Here is a 20,121-nt window from a genome sequence, read left to right on the forward strand (position 1 = left end):
TGTAAGATTGAATAATATCTTATTTGGAAGGTCAGCCTTATAGCTAGTCAGTGAGATTCTATGTAGTCCTCTTGGAAGCTAAGTTCTGGACTCCACCATATACACTTGGGATTATAGGTCAAACACTGAGATTCTCTTGAAGTTCAGTACTAAAACTTGAAAAATTACTGAGAATTAACCTTCCATGAATATCTTAAAGACACAAACGGGAAGACAGAAAGGAAGGAGAGAGAGAGGGATGAAGGGAGGGAGAGAGGGAGGGAGGGACAAAGAAAGAGAGAGCAAGAGCACACTTATCTTCATGTGTTCTTCACACTTCTCAGGTATGTTTATTCAATTTGATTGTTCATTTTCTGTTTCTGAATAGAATTTTAATAGGTTGCATGTATAATTTGCAAATACAGTTTCAATATTTTGCTGTGAATTTGACACCTTAAATCCAGCTGAGCCCCTAATTTTCAATATGCTATCACTTTGCAACAACTTACAACACTATATGAAAAATGCACCATCTCACTTCCTCACTAGTAGATATACCTATTTATTATTGTTGGTATACTGTTACTATAGGGAAACTATGTAGAATACATTAAAATGTCTTAGAGAAATTGTTTAGGAAGTGATCTTTGAGTTCCTAAGTAGCAAGTTTCTTCTTTTCTGAAAGTAACAAGAGTAAAATGTAACAGTCCCATAAAAAGTAGGTTGTAAATACATTGGGTACACAGATTTTGGGGGGCTAGAAAATGCAGATTTTTAAAAAGATTTTATTGTATTATTCTAAAGTCTCTGAAATCATCCTGGAGCCCAGTCAGTGAATGAAGACCTTAATAAATTCTACTAAATGAATGTTTCTTATTGGCTGAGAGCCTAGTTACCATAGACTCTGTAATTCAGCAAAAATAAGCAAGATTAGCAATTATAGTATTGTATGTAAAGTCTTCTCAATGTAATGTGAAGTGCCTGTTAATCCTGGCTTTCACAGTTCACTACCCACTTGAAGTTCTGCAATTAGTAATGTTAGTTAAATGAAAAGCCATCATTTTATTTCCTGATTCATTCACTCCCATGTCAAATACATCAGTGAAGAAATGACCAAGTGTTAGAGAATGGGGCTCTGGAAATTCCCTTAAGGCTACTCTAGAATCAAATCAGAGTTATTTGAGTAGATGCACTACCATGAGTAGCCTTCAGAAAGTACAGTTGAACTGTGAGTAATACTTGAATAAAAGAGACATGAATTTTCATTAATAACATTCAAAATCAAGTGCATATTGTGAAAGAGACAGACTTCTGTGATTGTGTGCATATTAGATACATGTGTCTGATTGCATTTCTCAAACACTGAATTCTGTGCTCTCTGTGGTACTGTTTATATAAGATAATTTTCTGAAAATATTTCAGTGGAGAAAAGGGAGGAATATTTGACTTCCACATTTGTGTCTTATACAAAAAGACCACTATCTTTAAAAAATGGATGTTGCTTATTTAGTAGGAGGGTATACATACTTTACAACCTGCTTCATTTCTGCCATTTTTGTTGTATGAGAAGAATTTCACGTTTTCAATTACCTTAGAGCAGAAGTACTGGTTATAGTCAGGTGAACTCACTCAGATAAACACAATGAGTTTTCTTTTAAAATAAGCCTTTACTGAATATATCAACAAGGTACTATATAGTGTAGAGTGAAGTCTGAAGTTAACAAAGTGTGCAACATGGTAGGTCTCAGAGGATGCATGACACAGAATCTTCCAGCCCCTTGCAGTCCCTTGTCAGAGAAACACACTAAACACAAACCAGAATCAAATCAATATATGCTTCAAACAGTGACAGATCATCAAAGTTAACGTTCAGTAAATATTATCCTATGAGGGCATACAGTGGTGATGCCTCATGTTGTCATAAATGGTTACAAATCTCACATCCCACAGACAATTTACAAACACCCCATGGATATGTATGCATGGATTTGCATGTTTTGTATTAATTTAAAAATGCCTGTTGCAATGGCCTTGGTTTGTGCTCTTCTGGTGTATGTGTAGCTAAAAAACCAAATACTATAACAAAACAACCTGGTTTGCTAAAACAGTATCATACTGTGTACAAAATGTTTTCCCCACAATCAGTGAAAAGCATCCCCATTGTCAACAATTGCTTCAATCCCGTTGATGAAACTGAAGAAGGGTATAGATACAGCTTCCTATCATTACTTATTTTAACTTAAAAAACAGAAAAGAAGCTAAATTTGGCAAGATTAAAAATTGAGAGTTTTTGTTTTGTGTGTGTATCATTTTCTGGTTGGGCACTCTTCTGTTTTGCTTTCCCATTCAGTGGGAAGAGTAAGTTATGAGCATATGTGTCATCCTTAGGTTCTAAATCAACTAATGTTCCCTTTTGATAGGTCAGAGATAAATGCTATAAACAAAGACATCAATTAAAATTAACCACTTCATTGTCAAAAACCACAGGGGATGCTGCAGATGAAATTTGCTGATCCAGTGTGGCACCTGCCTTTGAAGAAAACAATGGTGCTTTGTATTTGGAATGGATGCTCTCCTCACATGAAGAGCCATGTTTTCTCCAGGGGGGAAGGAAGTTCTCTCTGTGTGGCATGACTAAGACCATTATGACCTCCATTATTAAGAAACAGAGGTGTAATATTAGTGATGCCATTAATATATTTTTTCTAAAAGATCACATTATAGTTTTTGTTTTTACCCTTGAGAGAAAAGTCTAATATTGTTTCAGCAACCATCTGAATAGTTAGAAAAAGCATTATTTCTCACAAGGGAAGATTTTTCTACTTATATCATAAACAGGGAAACTCCCTTCTCATGTCTGCTGTGATTGTCCGAAGTTTTATACTGCCAAGCCAAGGCAGTAGTGAGTGTTTAAGTGTTTAAGTGTTTAAGTGAAACCCAGAGTCTCCCTAGGGTCGTTTGCATCTCTACAAGCAAGGAGGTATAGGTGACTACCTTCTATTTAACCACTGATAACAGTTGTGTGACCAGGTTTTCCTTTTCCTTTTACAAGGAAATATCCTCTGTATAGGTATAGTTATTGTACTGTCAGGCTGTGACACTATCTGAGATCAACTCTCCTTTGATTCTTAACTAACCACCTCAAAATAAATACTGGCTGAGAGAGGACCAAACACAGAGGAAATATAACTGCAGGGCAAATTCCTGATGAAAGATGTCAGCCAAAATGGCATCCAGTAAGGATTGCTGCTCATCTGTTTTTTTGTTTTTGTTTTTTTAAATTTCATAAGCTGGTACAGATTATATAATTTGATTTCAGCTATGATGTAGGAGTCCCTCAAGCACACTATTACAGATGGTAGTCTGATTTTCATGGTAGATGTCTTTGCTGTGTTGCTCATAAGATCAAAATAAAGATTTGCTTTTTCCAGAAACACCTGCTACCTGGGCAATTTTGAAAGTATCTTAACCATATTACATGACTGGGCCTCTATAGCATCACTTCAACTCTCAGTAGTGTTGTGGGTGCCATACAATATTGTGGGAACCTCTCTGCTCTTCCTCCTGGAAGAAAGAAAAGACATTTCCATGGCCACAAATCCCTCTGGGAGTCAGACATACATTACAAAGAGATAAGAATGATTATCTTGTTTATAACAAAATAAAAAGCCTCAAAAATCAAAGTACCATTATATTTCTCAGCACACAGTCTTACCTATAGTGAAAGGCAAGAGAACAATGAAAAGAAAACATTCAGCTAATACACAGAAACCCATGTCATTGTCCTGATTTTAGATGATGTAACGCTACACTGATCACCATTCCAGATGGTCTTATTCCTTCACTGTGTGAACCTACTTTCCAGAAACCAACAGCCCAAACCCTCTAGCTAAGAGACTAAAGAGGAAACCCGAGTCACTTCAGAATTAATTAAATTAATTCATAACTATGTTCAGCTCTACTGACTGCACAGTTTCAATGCTTGTGTCTATAACATTATCAATGCAGTTATATTTTCTGCTTATTCTGAGGGGTGAGGGAGATTAAAACATATAAGTCAGGGTATATTATTAAAGAAAATAAAGCTCTTGCTATAAAGAAAAGCTTGCATAGCATTTTATACCTAAATTTTTACAAGAAGACAAATCACAGTTTTATTTTGCTTAGAGAGAAAGAGAAAGCAAGAAGAGTGTGACATTTACTTCATGAGTCCCTAAAGTGATGGATGACTGTAAAGGAACACAGAATGAAATGCCTAAATGAGGCTTTGAAAAGAATTCCCCAAGGGTAAATTTCTTTAGACAATGTATGTGGTCTATAGCCCTTCTACACCTAAGGGATGACAAGAATTGGGGTAAATTATGCATGTTTTCTGGAAATGGACATACTTCAAAAAATACCTAGCATCAATAATGGACATCCCTCTTTCCTCTACCCTCTGCTATTGTCCTTTCTATGCCATGGCTAGAGAAACCTTGTCTTCTCTGACTTATTCATTTTCACTGGTAGTCTTTTAGCATAAGATTATCACCCTATCATTAGCAAAATAGAAGGACATCCACAATCTAAAAAGAACAAATGGAATTTGGAATGTGGAAAAGGATCAAAGTTAAATCAAAACAGAAACAGAGTATTGCTTTTTAACAATACGCATTGTTTTGGCCAGTTTTGGTGTCTTCACAGAATCATTGGCAATGAATGTTAATATGGATTTTATTATGTAGAAATGCACAGGGATATTTTGTGCGATCAAGATTTGTGTCCATAATTTTCTTTGAAATACCAAGTAGAGGGGGGAAACACAGGTGGCATATACAACATAATCACAAAAAATATATATGCAAGATGATTGGAAGACAAGAATTTGAAAGGGGGTATAGGTATTAATTCAAGCTATTTCAACATGATACAAACAAAGTCAGCGGACACAGTGTAAGAGAATCACTGATTTTTTTCTAAGTGGTATTAGTACTTTTTAAATAAACATATTACTGTAAAATATTCCAAACACTGTTCTTTGTTGGTCTAAACACCATGTTGATATAGCCTCAGTGAATCTACCCAAATAATTTTCATTATCAAAAATAATTCCATTCAATATAATTCTTCCCATTATTTTTATTAGCCTCTTCTAAAAAAATTATTCTAGAATATAACTCTGTTGGATATGATTCAACCTGACATGTGATTTGAATAGTGACAGTTTTGAGGGGAATTTTCTTGCTAGAAGAGATCATATTGGTCCCTGAAGATGACTAGAATCAGACTCAGGTTTCCAACTCTGTTATCATACAAGGCCAGGGAAGCATGAAGAGTGAGGTTGAAGTTCACAGTCAGAAAGCCAACCCTGGTTTAAGGACATTTCAAATCTCTCAGTTTCTTTCATTTGGTCAAGTAGGCCTAACTTATCTTATGGGAACTGGCTTCCTTATGATGTTCTATTTCTTGCACTGGGTCAAATTGGAATAACTATCTCTACTATTACACCATGAATTTTTCAAACAGCGTTTCTTCCAGGCCAGGAGGTATAGAAAACATAGAAATAACTAGGCCATTCTCTCTTTACTCAAACTATCCCTCTTACCCATCTGAGCCCATCTGAATCTATCCTTTCATGTGACTATCAGCTCTAGAGAAGGGATTTATTCTGACAGCTTCAACAGCAAAGTGGTTAATATGCATCTTAAGTATGAATCACTCGTTCTTCTGCCTTGGCATTGGGTCCTCATTGTACAACCCAGTACAGTACTTCAGCAACATTTTTTTTTTTAATTTTAAAAAGCAAAGAGTTACAAAACTGTTTGTAATTAACTTGAAATAGAAAAGATAGCACTTTTTTTTAAATCCCATTATATAGTACACCGTATAAATTACAGAGTATGCAAATGCACAAATGCATCTGGGTAACATTTATCAAATGTAATTTGCGTGTCTCTATGTGCACACACATGTGTGTTCTTGAGAGCTTGGTTGTCCACCTTTCTAACGTGGGACCTCTGGCTGTTGTTACGTGTGGCAGTGCTCCAGATCTGGCACACTGCTGTTGCAGTATCGCATGTTGTTGGGGATGTGGCAGTCTGTGTAATTAATGCCCCCATTTGGGGTGTAAATGGGCTGCAGTCTGAAATCTCCTTTAAGAAGCTGATCGTTATTTAAGGAGACGATCTGAAAACTGGTTTCCGTCATCTCCAGGATGGAGTTGTCTTTTTTGGTGCCAGCCTCACAATAGTCATCTTTCCGTCGGCCCCTGTTGTATTTCCATTTCTGGGAGGTGTATCGTCCCTTTTTGTGCATGTGCCAGCAAAAAACGCTGAGCAAAACTACGAGCACAAAAATCACTGCACCCCCAATTAAACCTGCGAGCAGGAAAGGGGAGCCCATGCTGTGGGAAGTTGTTTGCTCGTGGCTGGAAGCAGTGTTGCTGCCATTGTTCAAATAAGAGGCATGGGTAGTGGCCTCAGAGCAGATGGTATCTTCCACAGTGCGGTAGTTAAATGCATCCAGTGGCACTAAACAAATCCGATAGGTGGATCTAGGCTCTAAATTAACCAAACTCAGGTGCTGCTTCTCACCACTGACAATTCGTTCCTGGACAATGCCCCCTACGAGACTGTGGCCCATTTTCACCCATGTCAGTTTGTATGCCATCACAGTAAAAAGAGACAGCCAGCTGACTTGAATCGAAGTATCGTTAACAAAGTGGATGGAAAGTTGGATCCTTTCAGAAATAGGTGGAGTCACTCTTTCTCTGCCATCCCAGTCAGGGATGGTGGGAAGTTTCGATGGGGTAGGAGCTGGAGGCGCAGAGCCTCTGCTGGGGCTTGGAACAGAAAGAGTAGGAGACTGAGTTGTTGGAGAAACTGTACTTGGAGCTGGGGTGAAGACTGGTAGGCCAGGAGTTGTAGTGGGACAAGATAAAAGATTCATATTCAGCTCCCTGACAGCCATTCCCCGGACTTGCTCTGGACCTTGGCACATGAAACCCCGCACATTGAGAGAAGACGGGATATATTTGAGCCATTCTGTGACCCACTTAATACTGCAGTCACAAAACCAAGGATTATTCCGAGCAGTGAGCTGTTTCAGGTTGGAGAGATGATCAAAGACCCCTTGAGTTAACATTCGTAGCTGATTGTTGGAGATATCTAGCCGTTCCAGCTTACGGAGGTTGGAGAAGGCTGTCAGTGGGATGTGGTTTATCTGGTTATCCTGCAAGTAGAGCCTGACCAGATGCGTACCTGGGAGGTCAGGAGGTGGGTGGGAGAGCGAGTTCCGGACTATGGAAAATTCTTTGAGCTTGGTGAGATGGCTGAAGGTGCCCTCAGCAATGCCCTTGTTGGTCAGGAGATTCCCATCCACAATCAGACGCTCCAAGCTAGTGAGGTTCTGAAAGGCCATGTCTGATATGACTGCAATTCGGTTTTCATCCACTCTCAGCTCTTGCAAGTCTACAGGAAGTCCAACAGGCACGCTGCTCAGGTGATTCTTTGATAAAAACAACAGTTTGAGGCTAATTGCCTCTCGGAAAGCTCCGTCCTCTACCCCTACTGTAGATATGGAATTGTCGTCTAGGTGTAGTTCTTCCAGCTTCAGGAGCTGAGCGAGAGCAGCACGAGAGATGGTCTGAATGTTGTTTTCCTGCAGATGGAGGACTCTGACGTTCTTGGGAAGGTTCATGGGGAATTCATCCAGTTGGTTGCCATAAAGGTAGACCGTGTGCACTGACTGTACATTGTGCAGCTCTGCAGGAAATCCAGCATTATTAATTTGGTTGTTGTGGAGGTAGAGTACGGTTACGCCCTCCGGGATCCCAAGAGGCACTGAGGTCAAGCTTCGCTCATTACAGTAGACAAAGTTCCTGTCACAACGGCATACACTAGGGCAGGCCAGGAGTTTTGACACTTGTGAGGAGAGCCCCAGGGAAATGATAAGCCAAAATTTTAGAAAAAAAGCCCTGTGGCTGGGCCACTTTGTAGTCTGCAGGCCCATTGCTGAAAGACAGAAATAAAATACAATGTGATGGAGGGGGAAAATTAAAAACAAAAGAATAGCAAACAATAGCAAAAACAAAAAGCAAAAGCAAAATGACTGGAACAGGTTCTGTCAAAGTCCAAACTTCTGTTAGAAGAAATGACCTGAGGGCAGATGGTGAAACAATCTTTCCGATGTCTTTAGTCTGATCTGCCTATGTTGCCCTCATGCAGTGGTCCTCCATGTGCAAAACGACTCAAAAGGGAGAATTTTCCACACAAGCAAAGAGTGATGCCAAGTGGTAAGTACTGCCAATAGAAGTCCAGCCAGGCAGGCAAATCTTGCTTCTTCTATAGTAAGTCAGGCCAGCATAGAGCAGCCTAGGAATTCCTTGGCTAAACAGTCTTCAATCTGTTGTAGAAAAGAAAGACATAAGAGTCAGTTAAGGGTAATAATGGTATAAGTATTGCTACAAGTAATTCCTAGAGCAAAACTGTGACTGGGACTAAGTACTGGGAGTCAGGTTGGTGACATTCTGCATGCTATGATAGGCAAGTGCAACCGATATCTTGTTGGATTCTTGGTGTCTGTCTTGTCAGTGAAGATTCGTTGGAAGCTCTATTATTTCAAGGTGGAAGATAGAGAAATTTAAGAGAAATGACATGCAGTTCTATGGAATTATCAATTGTAAAACTACAAAATGGGAACTAAGCCATTTGAAATACATCCTTATTAAGAAATTCTCCCCAAAACATGTTGCATTCCTAGACATAGGTACCATGTAATAGTGTAGATATGGTAAAGAAGCTGAAAATTTTTAAGTTTCAATCTCTTGCAAAAGACACTTTTAAATTCTGGTACAAAATCTTGTTTGTGCTTAATGGGGAACATTAGAGAATGGACAATAAAAGAAGGGGAAAAGGTAATGAGAGAATAAGGGCATCCTGACACAAGTATTTACTTACTACCTACCCCCTTTTGCTGTAAACACACACACACACACACACACACACACACACACACACACACACACACACACACACCAAAAGTGGAATAACTATCTACTTTTGTACTATTTTGGAATACATCATGACTATGACTGGTATCATTAAATATACCATCCATATTTTCCTCTGATACCAGGATGAAACATAACTGAAGTATAAAGCCAGAGATTTCTCTTTTCTATCTCTTTTTCTTTTTCCTTAATGTGGAATTACTTAAACTCATTACCAAGGAGACTGACCAATAACAATACAAGACACATATCCACCTATCCCCTTCATTGGGACCTCCAGGTATAACTGAAATAGCCCACTGTGATTATCGTAAGTATTTTCAACCTCAAATTGGGAATAAATTTTGTTTCAACAGGACCATCTTCCAGTGTGAGAGCACTTTCTTGTCTTTACAGGATGACTTTTTAGCAAATTTTGAAAAGAGAGTCAAGGAAATCCAAGGATAGCACTCATGCTTTCTTTCTCGACACTGTGTTCTATCTGCTTTTAGATGGAAATGGAAGGAAGCTAATTGAAAGGTGCCAGATTTGATTTCCCTACAAAATAAGCTAACATGACAGGACATGGCTAGGTGCAAGTCCCTCAATTCTCACAAATGGGAAGATTGGAGCAACTTGTATCCACAGCAGAGAGGGTATGTTTGAAACTGTTTCTTTGGCTACTTTTAGACTTACAATTTGAAAATAAAAAAAGGAGTACTATAAATGTTATCTAAGTACTGAAGACAGTATACATTTATTCTGTAATTTAAAGGATAAAAAAATAAAAAAAAACTTTGGAACACCATATACGTGTGTGTGTGTGTGTGTGTGTGTGTGTGTGCATCTTTGTGCCATATTTAGATTAACTTGCAAACACATGAGTTGTTGGTAGAAATACAAAATTTCAAGATATGAATGTGTATTTGAGCAAAAGTTTTAAGATAAAACTGAAAATTGTCTTGAGTTTTCCATATAATCAGCTTTTGCAACCTAAGTCAATGTGTAGTTTCAATCTAAAGTCATGTATTCTTCCACGTTTCTGACACAGAAAACACACACACACACACACACACACACACACACACACACATATATATATATATAGCTGAAAGCAACAAATACAAATGTTGGAAGCAATCTTCTAAAATGAATAACTATCACAAATGTTGAATACAACATTTACAGATATCGGTTGATAAATAATGGTACTTGTCATACTGTTTGCTGTCTGGGTCATTTTCGATCAGTTGAACCCAGTGACATAATCTCTTGTAAAATTCTGTTAAAGATGTTTTGTAAAGTATATTATTCCTTCTGCACAATGCTTTCTGTGGTGTTCAATAAAGACAGAGCAGAGCCCTTTACTTGGAACACACACACATAGCCACATAGTCACACAGCAGATAGACATGCAAGGGTGGACCCAGATATAGAGCCAGGGACAAATTCACAAGACAGCCTTCAGGAAGGCATAGATTCAGATTCATATGATAGATAGATAGATAGATAGATAGATAGATAGATAGATAGATAGATAATAGCTAGATAGACAGACAGAAGATACAGGCAGGGAACATGATGTAAGAAGTTAAAATCGGGACTCATTCTTGGTTCAATAACTCTAAGGGGAAGTACTTTTATTTCATCAATTAATGCAACACATATGCATTATTGGTAACTCACAGTTAATTACTAATGTGCTTAGTTCACAGTTAATTACTAATGTGCATAGGGGCCATGGGATTTTTGGCCTAGTGGTGTTTAGATGTTTAGTGAGAGGAAAGAATATGTAGGCATGGAATTAGCAAGCTATATCAAAAGTTGTGACTTTATAACACACAGAGATCTGGCACTATGTAATGGCCTTTAAAACTAAATCAATGGCATATCAGAAAAAAGGAACGAAAACATTGTAGGGATCTGAAACACAGAAGGCTAAAAGCAAGAGTCCATCTAGATATTTGTGCTATGAACACAGACTGCCTGCAACTTAAATCAAGACATAAAACCCAGCTCAACCCACAGAACTAAAGTGTCTACTTCAGAACACTTTCTGAAACCCTCTATTGTCCTTTTAGAACACAATAAACATTTTAAAATCATTCTATAGTCCATTTACAAGTTGGTAATAGAAATACTTTATAAGATGAATTCAAAACATAGAGAGCAAACATTTTTTTTTGTTTTTTTTTCTTTACTGATATGAATACTATGTGGAATATGACCCTGCACCATTCCAGGAAACCAGATTAGGAAGAATGGCTATATAGATCTTTTTTGGCAAGAACAGAAAGTTGCACTGATAGTTGATAGCGTAACACCAAAAGCTAGAATGTAAAAATTGCTGTTTGGAGACAATAAGAACATGGTCCACACAATCTTTTAAAGATGGCAGTGACAATAGCAGTTATTATAGGTTACTTTAAGTCAATGTAACTCTTTTCACAGGAAGTAAGACTCAAAGAACACAAATCATGCAAAACCTGTCTGCACATTTCTACCATAGTTCAGCCTAAAAAGTGGGTTTTTTTAATTAATTACAGAAGGCTGAATCCCAGGAACACTTAATAAACTCAGACAATAAAAATCACAGAACAGAAAATAAGATTCATCAATAAGCACCGCCAATCACATCACATAATGATACCTGGATAAACTTAATAAAATCGTCATGGTTCCAGAGCTAGCTTCACTGTCTGGACTGTGAAAGGACAACCCTGAGTATGATGGGTTACCCATAAGAAAGAATGTCTGATCTTGAAATTTTTCAGGCAAGTGGATGGAACTAAAAAAAAAAATCATCCTGAGTGAGGTAACCCAGAGCCAGAAAGACAAACATGCTGTGTATTCACTCATCATAAGCGGGTATTAGATATAAAGCAAAGGATAGCCAGGCTAAAATTCACCCCCACAGAAGCTAGGTAAAAAAGGAAGACCTGAAGAGGGACACATATGAACGGTCCCAGGAAAGGGAAATATATACGATCTGGGTAAACTGGGAAATGTAGTAGAAGGGAAGGGTATGGGAGATGGGAATATGAGGCTGAAGATGGTTGAGTTGGAAGAGGGACAGAAAGGGGATCTGGGGAGCAATGGAAGAGATATTTTGATGGTGGGAGCTATTACGGGGTTAGGGAGAAACGAGGTGCAAGAAAAATTCCCAGGAATCTACAAGGATGACCCCAGCTAAGATTCCTAGAGAGGGTGCCTGAACTGGCCTTTGCCTATAATCAGATTAGTGAATACCCTAATTGTCATCATAGGACCTACATCTCAAAACTGATGGAAACAGATGCAGTTACCCACAGACAAGCACTGGGCTGAGCTCCTGGAGTTGAGGTAAAGAGTGGAAGAAGGATCATATGAGCAAGGGGAGTCAAGATCATGATTGGTAAAACAACAGAGAGCTGATCCTAACCAAGTGGGAGCTCACTGACTCTGGACTGACAGCTGGGGACCCTTCATGGGACCAAACTAAGCCCAGCGAATGTGGCTGACAGTTATGTGGCTTGATCTGTTGGGGGAGTGGTGCTGGCAGTGGGACAAGGACTTATCCTGGGTTCAAGAACTGGCTTTTTGGAACTCATTCCCTATAGTATAATACCTTGCTCAGCCTTTATATGGGGTTGGGTCTTGGTCTTGCCTCAACTTGGTATATCAGACTTTGTTGACTTCCCAAGGACGACCTTACTCTTCTTAAAGGAGAGTGGATGAGCAGTAGAACGGAGGGAGGTGTGAGGGGGCTAGCAAACGTGGAGGAGGAGCTGGGGCTAGTATGTAAGATGAAAAACATTTAATCATATAAATGAAAAATAAAAGAAAGCAGGTCTGGGGATGCAGCTCAGTTGGGAGTGCTACACATATGCACAAAGACCTGGATTCCATACACCAAGTAAATGAGCATGCTGATGCATATCTGATTCTAGTAACCAGATCAGAGGTTCAAGGTTCAAGGTGTTCCTTGGACACATGGTAAGTTCAAGGCCAACCTACGATATGACAGAAGGACAGGCAGAGAGAGAGAGAGAGAGAGAGAGAGAGAGAGAGAGAGAGAGAGAGAGAGAGAGGTTCCACTTAGACCATGTTTTGGAGTATAGTAATTTGAGCTTAAACTTGGAAACTTGCAACTGTAGAGTACACACAGCCAGCTGGCCTATAAATTACCTCCTTGCAAACTGGACTCACCAAAGCAATTTAGAGGTCGTATACACAACTCTTCATTTCTAAGCACAAGTTAAAAGTACGGTAATATATCAATGGAAATGTTTTGTTAGATGGTCAAGCTGTGGAATTAGAAGAGAAATTGAAAGAATAGAATAGCCTCACCCAATCTTGAAATTATCCACCCCCCAAAATATATCATCAGGCGAATATTCCTCTTTTCTGAAGCAGAAAGGGACATGAAAGGATGCCAGGGAGGAGAGAAAGATGAAGGGGAAAAAGGAGATAGTTTAAACAATGGACCATTTTCTGGCTCCAGTACGTCTAGAGCTGAAAACATTAAAAGTAAAAATAAAACCTACTCTAGACAAGCATAGAATCTAGGGGGCTTAAAAGGTTTTTCTCACATGGTTTCCAATTAGTTAGAATGGCAGAAATAAACTTGGAGCAAACAGCCACCATTGCAGAGTCAGATGCAAAAAATCTGAACACACTTCCACTACTGCCACCTGTCTGGCTCATTTTATTGGAAGTTCCAAGTGAGTGCCTTGTGACTCCTGCAATACCAAAGGGTGCCAGACACTGACCACTTTCCACATTAAACATCCTTAAACTTAGTTTGAGCCAGCAGTTTATATGGACCCACATAAACCAATTCCTGATGACCAGTGTCAGAGTTGTTGATTAGCAGTCAGGCAAAGCAAATTGCAGAGGGAGAAAATGAAGGAAAACAAGGACAAATGGAATATAAAAGTGCATAGTACATCAAGGATGACTCTCCTGTAGCTTATACCTATACATATTTTAGTCCATTTTTTTTAAGGTGACTAGGGACGCATATTGTATTGATGTTTCCCAGGTAACTAACTGATCGTCTACCCAGCTATTCTCATCAAGAATTCCTTTCATAGCATCTTAACACTATGTCCTTCTCTCTTCTGCAACAGTCACAGAGGAGTTGGTTTGCCATCCTGAAAGTTCAGTGGGTTTGGAGTCAATGATCTCAGGTAATCCACTCACTGAATAAGATCAGGGTGATGGTTCTAGGACTCACTCTGGATTAGCTGTGTTTTCAGAACATTGGGAAGATTAAATACTAGAAGGATAACTTGGGAAGAGTAGCAATTAAGCACAAATACACTGGTTTAGGAGAGGTAGAGCACGAGAGTGTACTGTGTAAGGGGTGGGCTCTGAGGACACCAAAACTCAAACAGCATTTGTACTTATTCTCTGTGTTGTCTTGAGCAACTGGCTTCACCTCAAATAACCCAAGTAATCTGGGAAAAGTTGGAGGAAAGAGTACCATCATCTTTTATCATCAACACTCAGAAAACAGTGTTTACTATGTTGATCTTCCATGCTATTAGTTTAGACAGCAATACTTGGTGCACCTCAGAGTATGTTTCTCATCCAATAGAGGTACATCTTTCCAACCCAGGCAAATCACTTTCCTTCTTCCATTCACAGATTACAACTTTCCCTTTGGTGTTATACACATGCCTCTTCCCAGCCACCAATACTGTAAAAGATGGGCACATGTAATGGTTGATCAGAGAATAGGAGACATGACTAGAATCTGAGTCCAGACATGATCCACATGGCCTTGTTCCTCCATGCAATCTCCTTGGAGGCAGAAGCTGGTCAGCTTTTGATCTTGGGTATTGCCCCAGAACACAGACCTGCATGTGGCAAGCATTTAAGTACTCTTTATAAAACAAATGAATGAATCAAAGAATGACCTTCAGATATTGCTCCATTTGAAGAGGCAATCTGTAAACCTCTTTAACATTTTCAATCTTAGATTCCATAGTAATCATGAAGCTAATACTTCAAAATGGCTTTAAAAAGTTTTAGCTATCCCAACCTATTCTGATAGAGAAATGGATAAATAGTTCTGAGCATTAAGAAACTAGCCGACCTGAGAGAGAGGCAGAAAACATGCAACCAGAAAACAATTGCAAATTCCTGTAGTGCTGTACTTGCTTTACAAAATAACACTAAATTCTTTGGTCTTCTTAACATAGAAATAGGGTCAATGTGAAGCATGTCAGTACCTAATGCCACAGTTCCATGAGGACTGTGAGCTGAAATAAGGAAACACTTTTGTGGAGTACTATAACATGTATGCCTTTCTGATCACATAATATCAATAGCTTCTAAATATTTACAAAAATCCATTGGGGCTGTTTCAGTGAACTTTAATTGAATAGCATTTTATCATTCAATAAAATAGTATCAATAAAAATAGGCCAGTGTCTTTGAAAGCTATAAAAAAAGGCAATAGGAAAAAATAAACTGAATCCAAAAATATAAATATGACCTATTTCTCCACCAAACTATTTCACCACACATAATATACACATCAGAACAGAAGATTTTATGTCTCATTCACAAGGAGAATGCAGATTTCAATGGGAAATACTGATTATGCATGAAATGAAATTACATACTGTGTATTGAGACTAAAAATATGAAAAAAAATCATCACAGAAGTTCATTTTGGCATCCTAGTCATGTCTCTGAATCGAAATGGTGAAGGTTCCTTTCTTAATAAGTAGTCTTTACAATACAATGCACATTCTCATCTACAAAACCCCGCCATGTGGAGGTGTCAAGGTTGCATTCCGGGGGATATTTCTGGAGTTGGAAAATGAAAAGGAGAAAAAGGAGAAGACAGATTATTTGTTCTTAGACTGCCCCTCTCTCATTGTCTCAAGGATGTTCTATCTCCAGAGCATGATGGGTACAGGTTAAGATCAAACCATTTCCAATGCTTAAAATGAAACCCCAGATAAGCCCAATTAGCATTACACCCAGGAGAAATCACTCAAAGAAAAACCCATAAGAGATTACAGATGCCTCCATTACGGGGAGTGGTGGTGTAGTGAGGAAGAGAGTAGTGACTGTTTGAGAAATCACACAGATATGAAAACATCTAGCTTATATACAGTCAAAACACTGAGCTTGTATTTTGTCCCAAATGCAAAACAATTATGCACACTGAACTTTGTACACATATACTGCCAATTGGTTTAAGCCATTTAATTCTAGAGAATAAGAGAGGAGGGAAAAGGGAAGGGGGAGAGAGAAGGAGAGGAGAAGACGGGAGCAAGAGAAGAGACCATATATGCTTCTCCCTCCAAACAAAGTATATCATTACATATCCTTACTTCTCTATTTAAAACTCAGGCTGATTTGGTACATGTCTCCAGGCCTATGTGAATAAAATTACCATCACAGAGGTAATATCAGTGAAAGTTACCCAGTCTCTTTCATTTCTCTCTCTCTCTCTCTCTCTCTCTCTCTCTCTCTCTCTCTCTCTCTCTCTCTTTCTCTCTCTCTCATACACACACACACACACACACACACACACACACACACACACACACAAACCTGAAGAACATAATTCACATGTAAGACTCTTCAGCTCCGTTTTTTAATCTTTTGTTTTAACCAGCTAATTCTTGGGCAGAACATTGGTGCTCTTCATTGTTAAATGTAAATGAAGCAAAAAAGTCAGAAAGCAGTTGTAAGAGAGCAGTAAGGAAGTATATCTGAAACAGAGATGGTTATGAGGACATCATTACCTGCTTGCATAAGACTGGGCTACTCCTGCCTTCTTTAGCTTGGCTTAAATTCAGGCCCCAGTTCTGAGGCATATTGGAAGAAGTCCACAAAACAAAAATTCTTTAACAAGCTAAGATGGGAACATGACATCACCAGTTTGCACCTCTTATTGCTCATGTAATGCACAGGAAGTGTCAATCTTTCCCAATCATCTAAACTTCAGAAAACATTTTTTTTTTTGGCAAGCTGGGTCCTGTTTATCCTGAGCTTTAAACAGCAAAAGCAACCTAAGCCCCAGTACCAGGTCTCTCAGGTGATAGAACTGCTTCTGTTGACATATTCAAGTCCACTGCCTTCCTTCTACTTATGGGAGCTGCTTTGATGGAGAGTTGTGGGAAAATGAGTTGAGATGTAGCCACCATGGGCAGCATTCTAGAGAATGGAACTCCACTGTAAACTTGAAGAGAATGACATCCAATGGCAAATCTAACTCAAAAATGATGACAGAGTACAAGTCAAAGAGAACCTATAAGCAGATGACCCAGGACTGTCATTTCCCAATGGCCTCCACCCACTTCCTGAAGGATTGTTCATGTATTCACATTTTAGTGATTACTACCCTGTCAGGTTAGACTATAATGTTCCCTTCATAATACCCTTCCATTCCAGGTCCTAAGTATTCAGAAATTTGTTATATAAAACAATTATCTTAGACTAGTGCACATTTTTGACAATTTAAATCAAGTGAGGTATTTTAGATATTTGAGTGTGTGTGTGTTTACGTGTGTGTATATGTGCATGAATGTGTTATGATCATGATGTTCATGTCTGTGGGTAGAGATATGTGTGGATGGTACCTATATGCGAAAGTTAAAAAAAAAAAAAAAACAACCTTGGACATTACTTCAGGTGCCTGCCAAATTTTTTGTTTAAGACACGATGTCTCATTGAGCTGAAACTTTGCCAAGTAGGCCAGAATGGCTGGCCAGTGAATGTGGAACATTACTCTATCTCTACCTCCCATCTTGCCATCACTGAGATTATAGGCACATGGCTCTATGCCCAGGTTTCCATATGGATTCTGATAATCCAAACTCCACATTTGTGAAGCCAGTGCTTTACAGTTCCTAAACCTAGATGTTTGCTTGAAGCTGATGTTTCTTACTTACTCATCCATTGTTTAGTAGCTCCTGTGTGGCACAAAGCAATACAGTCAGCACAGTCATTTAACTAGAAATTAAAATAATGTAAAATCAAAAAAGGCAACAAGTGAAGGCTTGCAATGATAAAAGTATCAATGATGTCATGAAGAAAATAAAATATGATAAGGAATAAATGGGAAGAGGTATAGGAGTGAACCAAGAGAGGGCAGACATGAAATATGCCATGCAAGAAGAGATGTGAGAACAGCTGTCAAACACGATGGCCTAGAATAAGAAAGGGCAGTGCAGTCGTTAATGAAGAGGGGGTAGTGTGCAGTCATATTCCAAGCCAGGTACAAGGCCATTAGGGGAAAACACCCTGTCTGCCATAAACAACTGAGAACAATTAGCTTGTAATAAAAAAAAGAAGAGAGTCAAGAGTTCTACTGGTCTAGGATGTACAAACCATGCTGCTTTGGTAAGCCTTGAAGAAATATTCATGGAGTGATAAACAGGCTGCTTCTGGATGCCCTTGAGCAAAGAGGGGATATCAAGAGAAGACAGGATTTAGACATTGTGTGGCTGAATGCAGTGAAGTACCAAAAGAAAGTCAAAATGAACTAGATGGGGAAATGTGTTGTTGGCAAGAAAAAGAAATTGAAAGATCCCCCAACCACTGACAGAATTCTTTCAATGACTACTTCAGTGTCTCCCAAACACTCTACATATTTTTCGAGCTCTCTCAGATTCTCTTTGGAACTAGATAAAATGTAACAAACAAACAAACAAACATGTAAATAAATGAGAAACATTGGTTTGAGCAAAAAAGGACTATTAAAGGCAATGTGATTTACTGGGGCTGGATGAAGACAGTCATGAAATTAGTTAGAAGGGTCTTCTTCCTTCTCCCATGAACATAGAAGCATCCCTTCTAGCTTACCATAGTGTCCCTTCCACAGGGAAAGGCACAGGCTACCTGCTGTTCTTGAGCAAGTAAATTGGTCACTACCTATAAATTGTTTGATGTGGTGAAGATAATCCCTGGCTGCCTTTCTTGCATGTAGGCTCTATGCACAGTCACACATACATTAAAATAAAGTGGTTAATAAGGATTGTAACTTTTTACTAATTACATCTATGGAACACTTCTCTACGCAAATGTGTCAGGAAGGCTTTCTGATGGCAGGGGCCTCTCACAAGATGTGATGGCTCTTTACCATCAGTTATTGAATAAACAGAAACATCACTGCGGAATTTTGTATTCCAAGCATACTGACAGGGTGGGCAAACCACAAAACTTTAGAAAATGGCATAATAGTTAACTGCTAGAATTTCTAGCTGCTAATGCATACTGAAATTAAATAAAAATCCATTATCCATTCATGCATGCAAATTCATTTGCTGAAATCTTAGTCTACAAAATTTTAGAATGAGGCTATATTTAGAAATAGAGGCTAATATCTTATCTCTATTGTCTTTATTAAAAACAGGACAACAGGACATAGAGTCATACTGAGGACAGACCATCTCAAGGCACACAGGAAGAAAGTATGGTCTTATACCATCCAAAGGGAGGGGCCTCATATGAATCCAACCTTGCCCCTATCTTTACTCTGAAATTTCAGTCATCAGAATGAGAGAAAATAAGCTATCACTGCTCTAGTCACCTAATGGATGGTGCTTTATCGTGGCATGGCAGCAAGTACAGAAACACACTTATCTTCACAATACAGCAACATGTGATTAAGAAACAGCCACCTTTAGCCAGAGACATAGCTCAGTGGCAGAGTTATAACATGCAAAAGACCGTCAATTTATTCTTCAACTCCCTGCCCCGCCATAAAGTGAAATAAATGACCCATTTGCATCTACCTTGCACAGTGTGTCTGATACATATGTTGAACTAGAGAGAAAGTTTTTCTACATGATGCCCATTTTGAATCTAATTTTAATTGCCAGGCATCCCCTGGAGCATCTCTTATTCTAGGAGATGAAAACTGTCATTTCCCAGGTGCTGTGGTCTTAGCAGTTCTAAGAGTCCACCCACCCCCTCCTGTCCAGGACAATGAGTTATGCCTTCATATCTTCAATGATGATCCAATAACAAAAATGAAAACTGCTAAGTGTTCATTAAGATAAGTGACATCACCTAATTCTAATTGCTTTCTTAGACTATGGAAATCACTGATGTACTTTGATATTTTACTGACCCTCTGAACCAATAGCTTCCAAAACTAGATGTCTATTTCAGGAGAGAAATATGCTAGAGGGAGGGAAGTAGGACTTTACAGTTGAGATTTG

The 20,121-nt window shown here is 38.7% G+C and overlaps 1 protein-coding gene across 2 annotated transcripts in view; it reads right to left on the reverse strand.

Moving 5' to 3' along the window:
• Positions 1–1,626: 1,626 nt before the first annotated feature.
• The window catches only part of Flrt2 (fibronectin leucine rich transmembrane protein 2), an 88,421-nt gene continuing 69,926 nt past the window's right edge, over positions 1,627–20,121 (reverse strand). For both annotated transcript variants that reach the window (XM_027419588.2, XM_027419586.2), the window contains exon 2: positions 1,627–8,361. In XM_027419588.2, the coding sequence (XP_027275389.1) occupies positions 5,986–7,968 (1,983 nt within the window). In that variant the 5' untranslated portion in view covers positions 7,969–8,361 and the 3' untranslated portion in view covers positions 1,627–5,985. The remainder of the gene's footprint in view (positions 8,362–20,121) is intronic.

The sequence above is a fragment of the Cricetulus griseus genome, chromosome 5, assembly GCF_003668045.3.
Source record: "Cricetulus griseus strain 17A/GY chromosome 5, alternate assembly CriGri-PICRH-1.0, whole genome shotgun sequence".
Taxonomy (NCBI): Eukaryota; Metazoa; Chordata; class Mammalia; order Rodentia; family Cricetidae; genus Cricetulus; species Cricetulus griseus.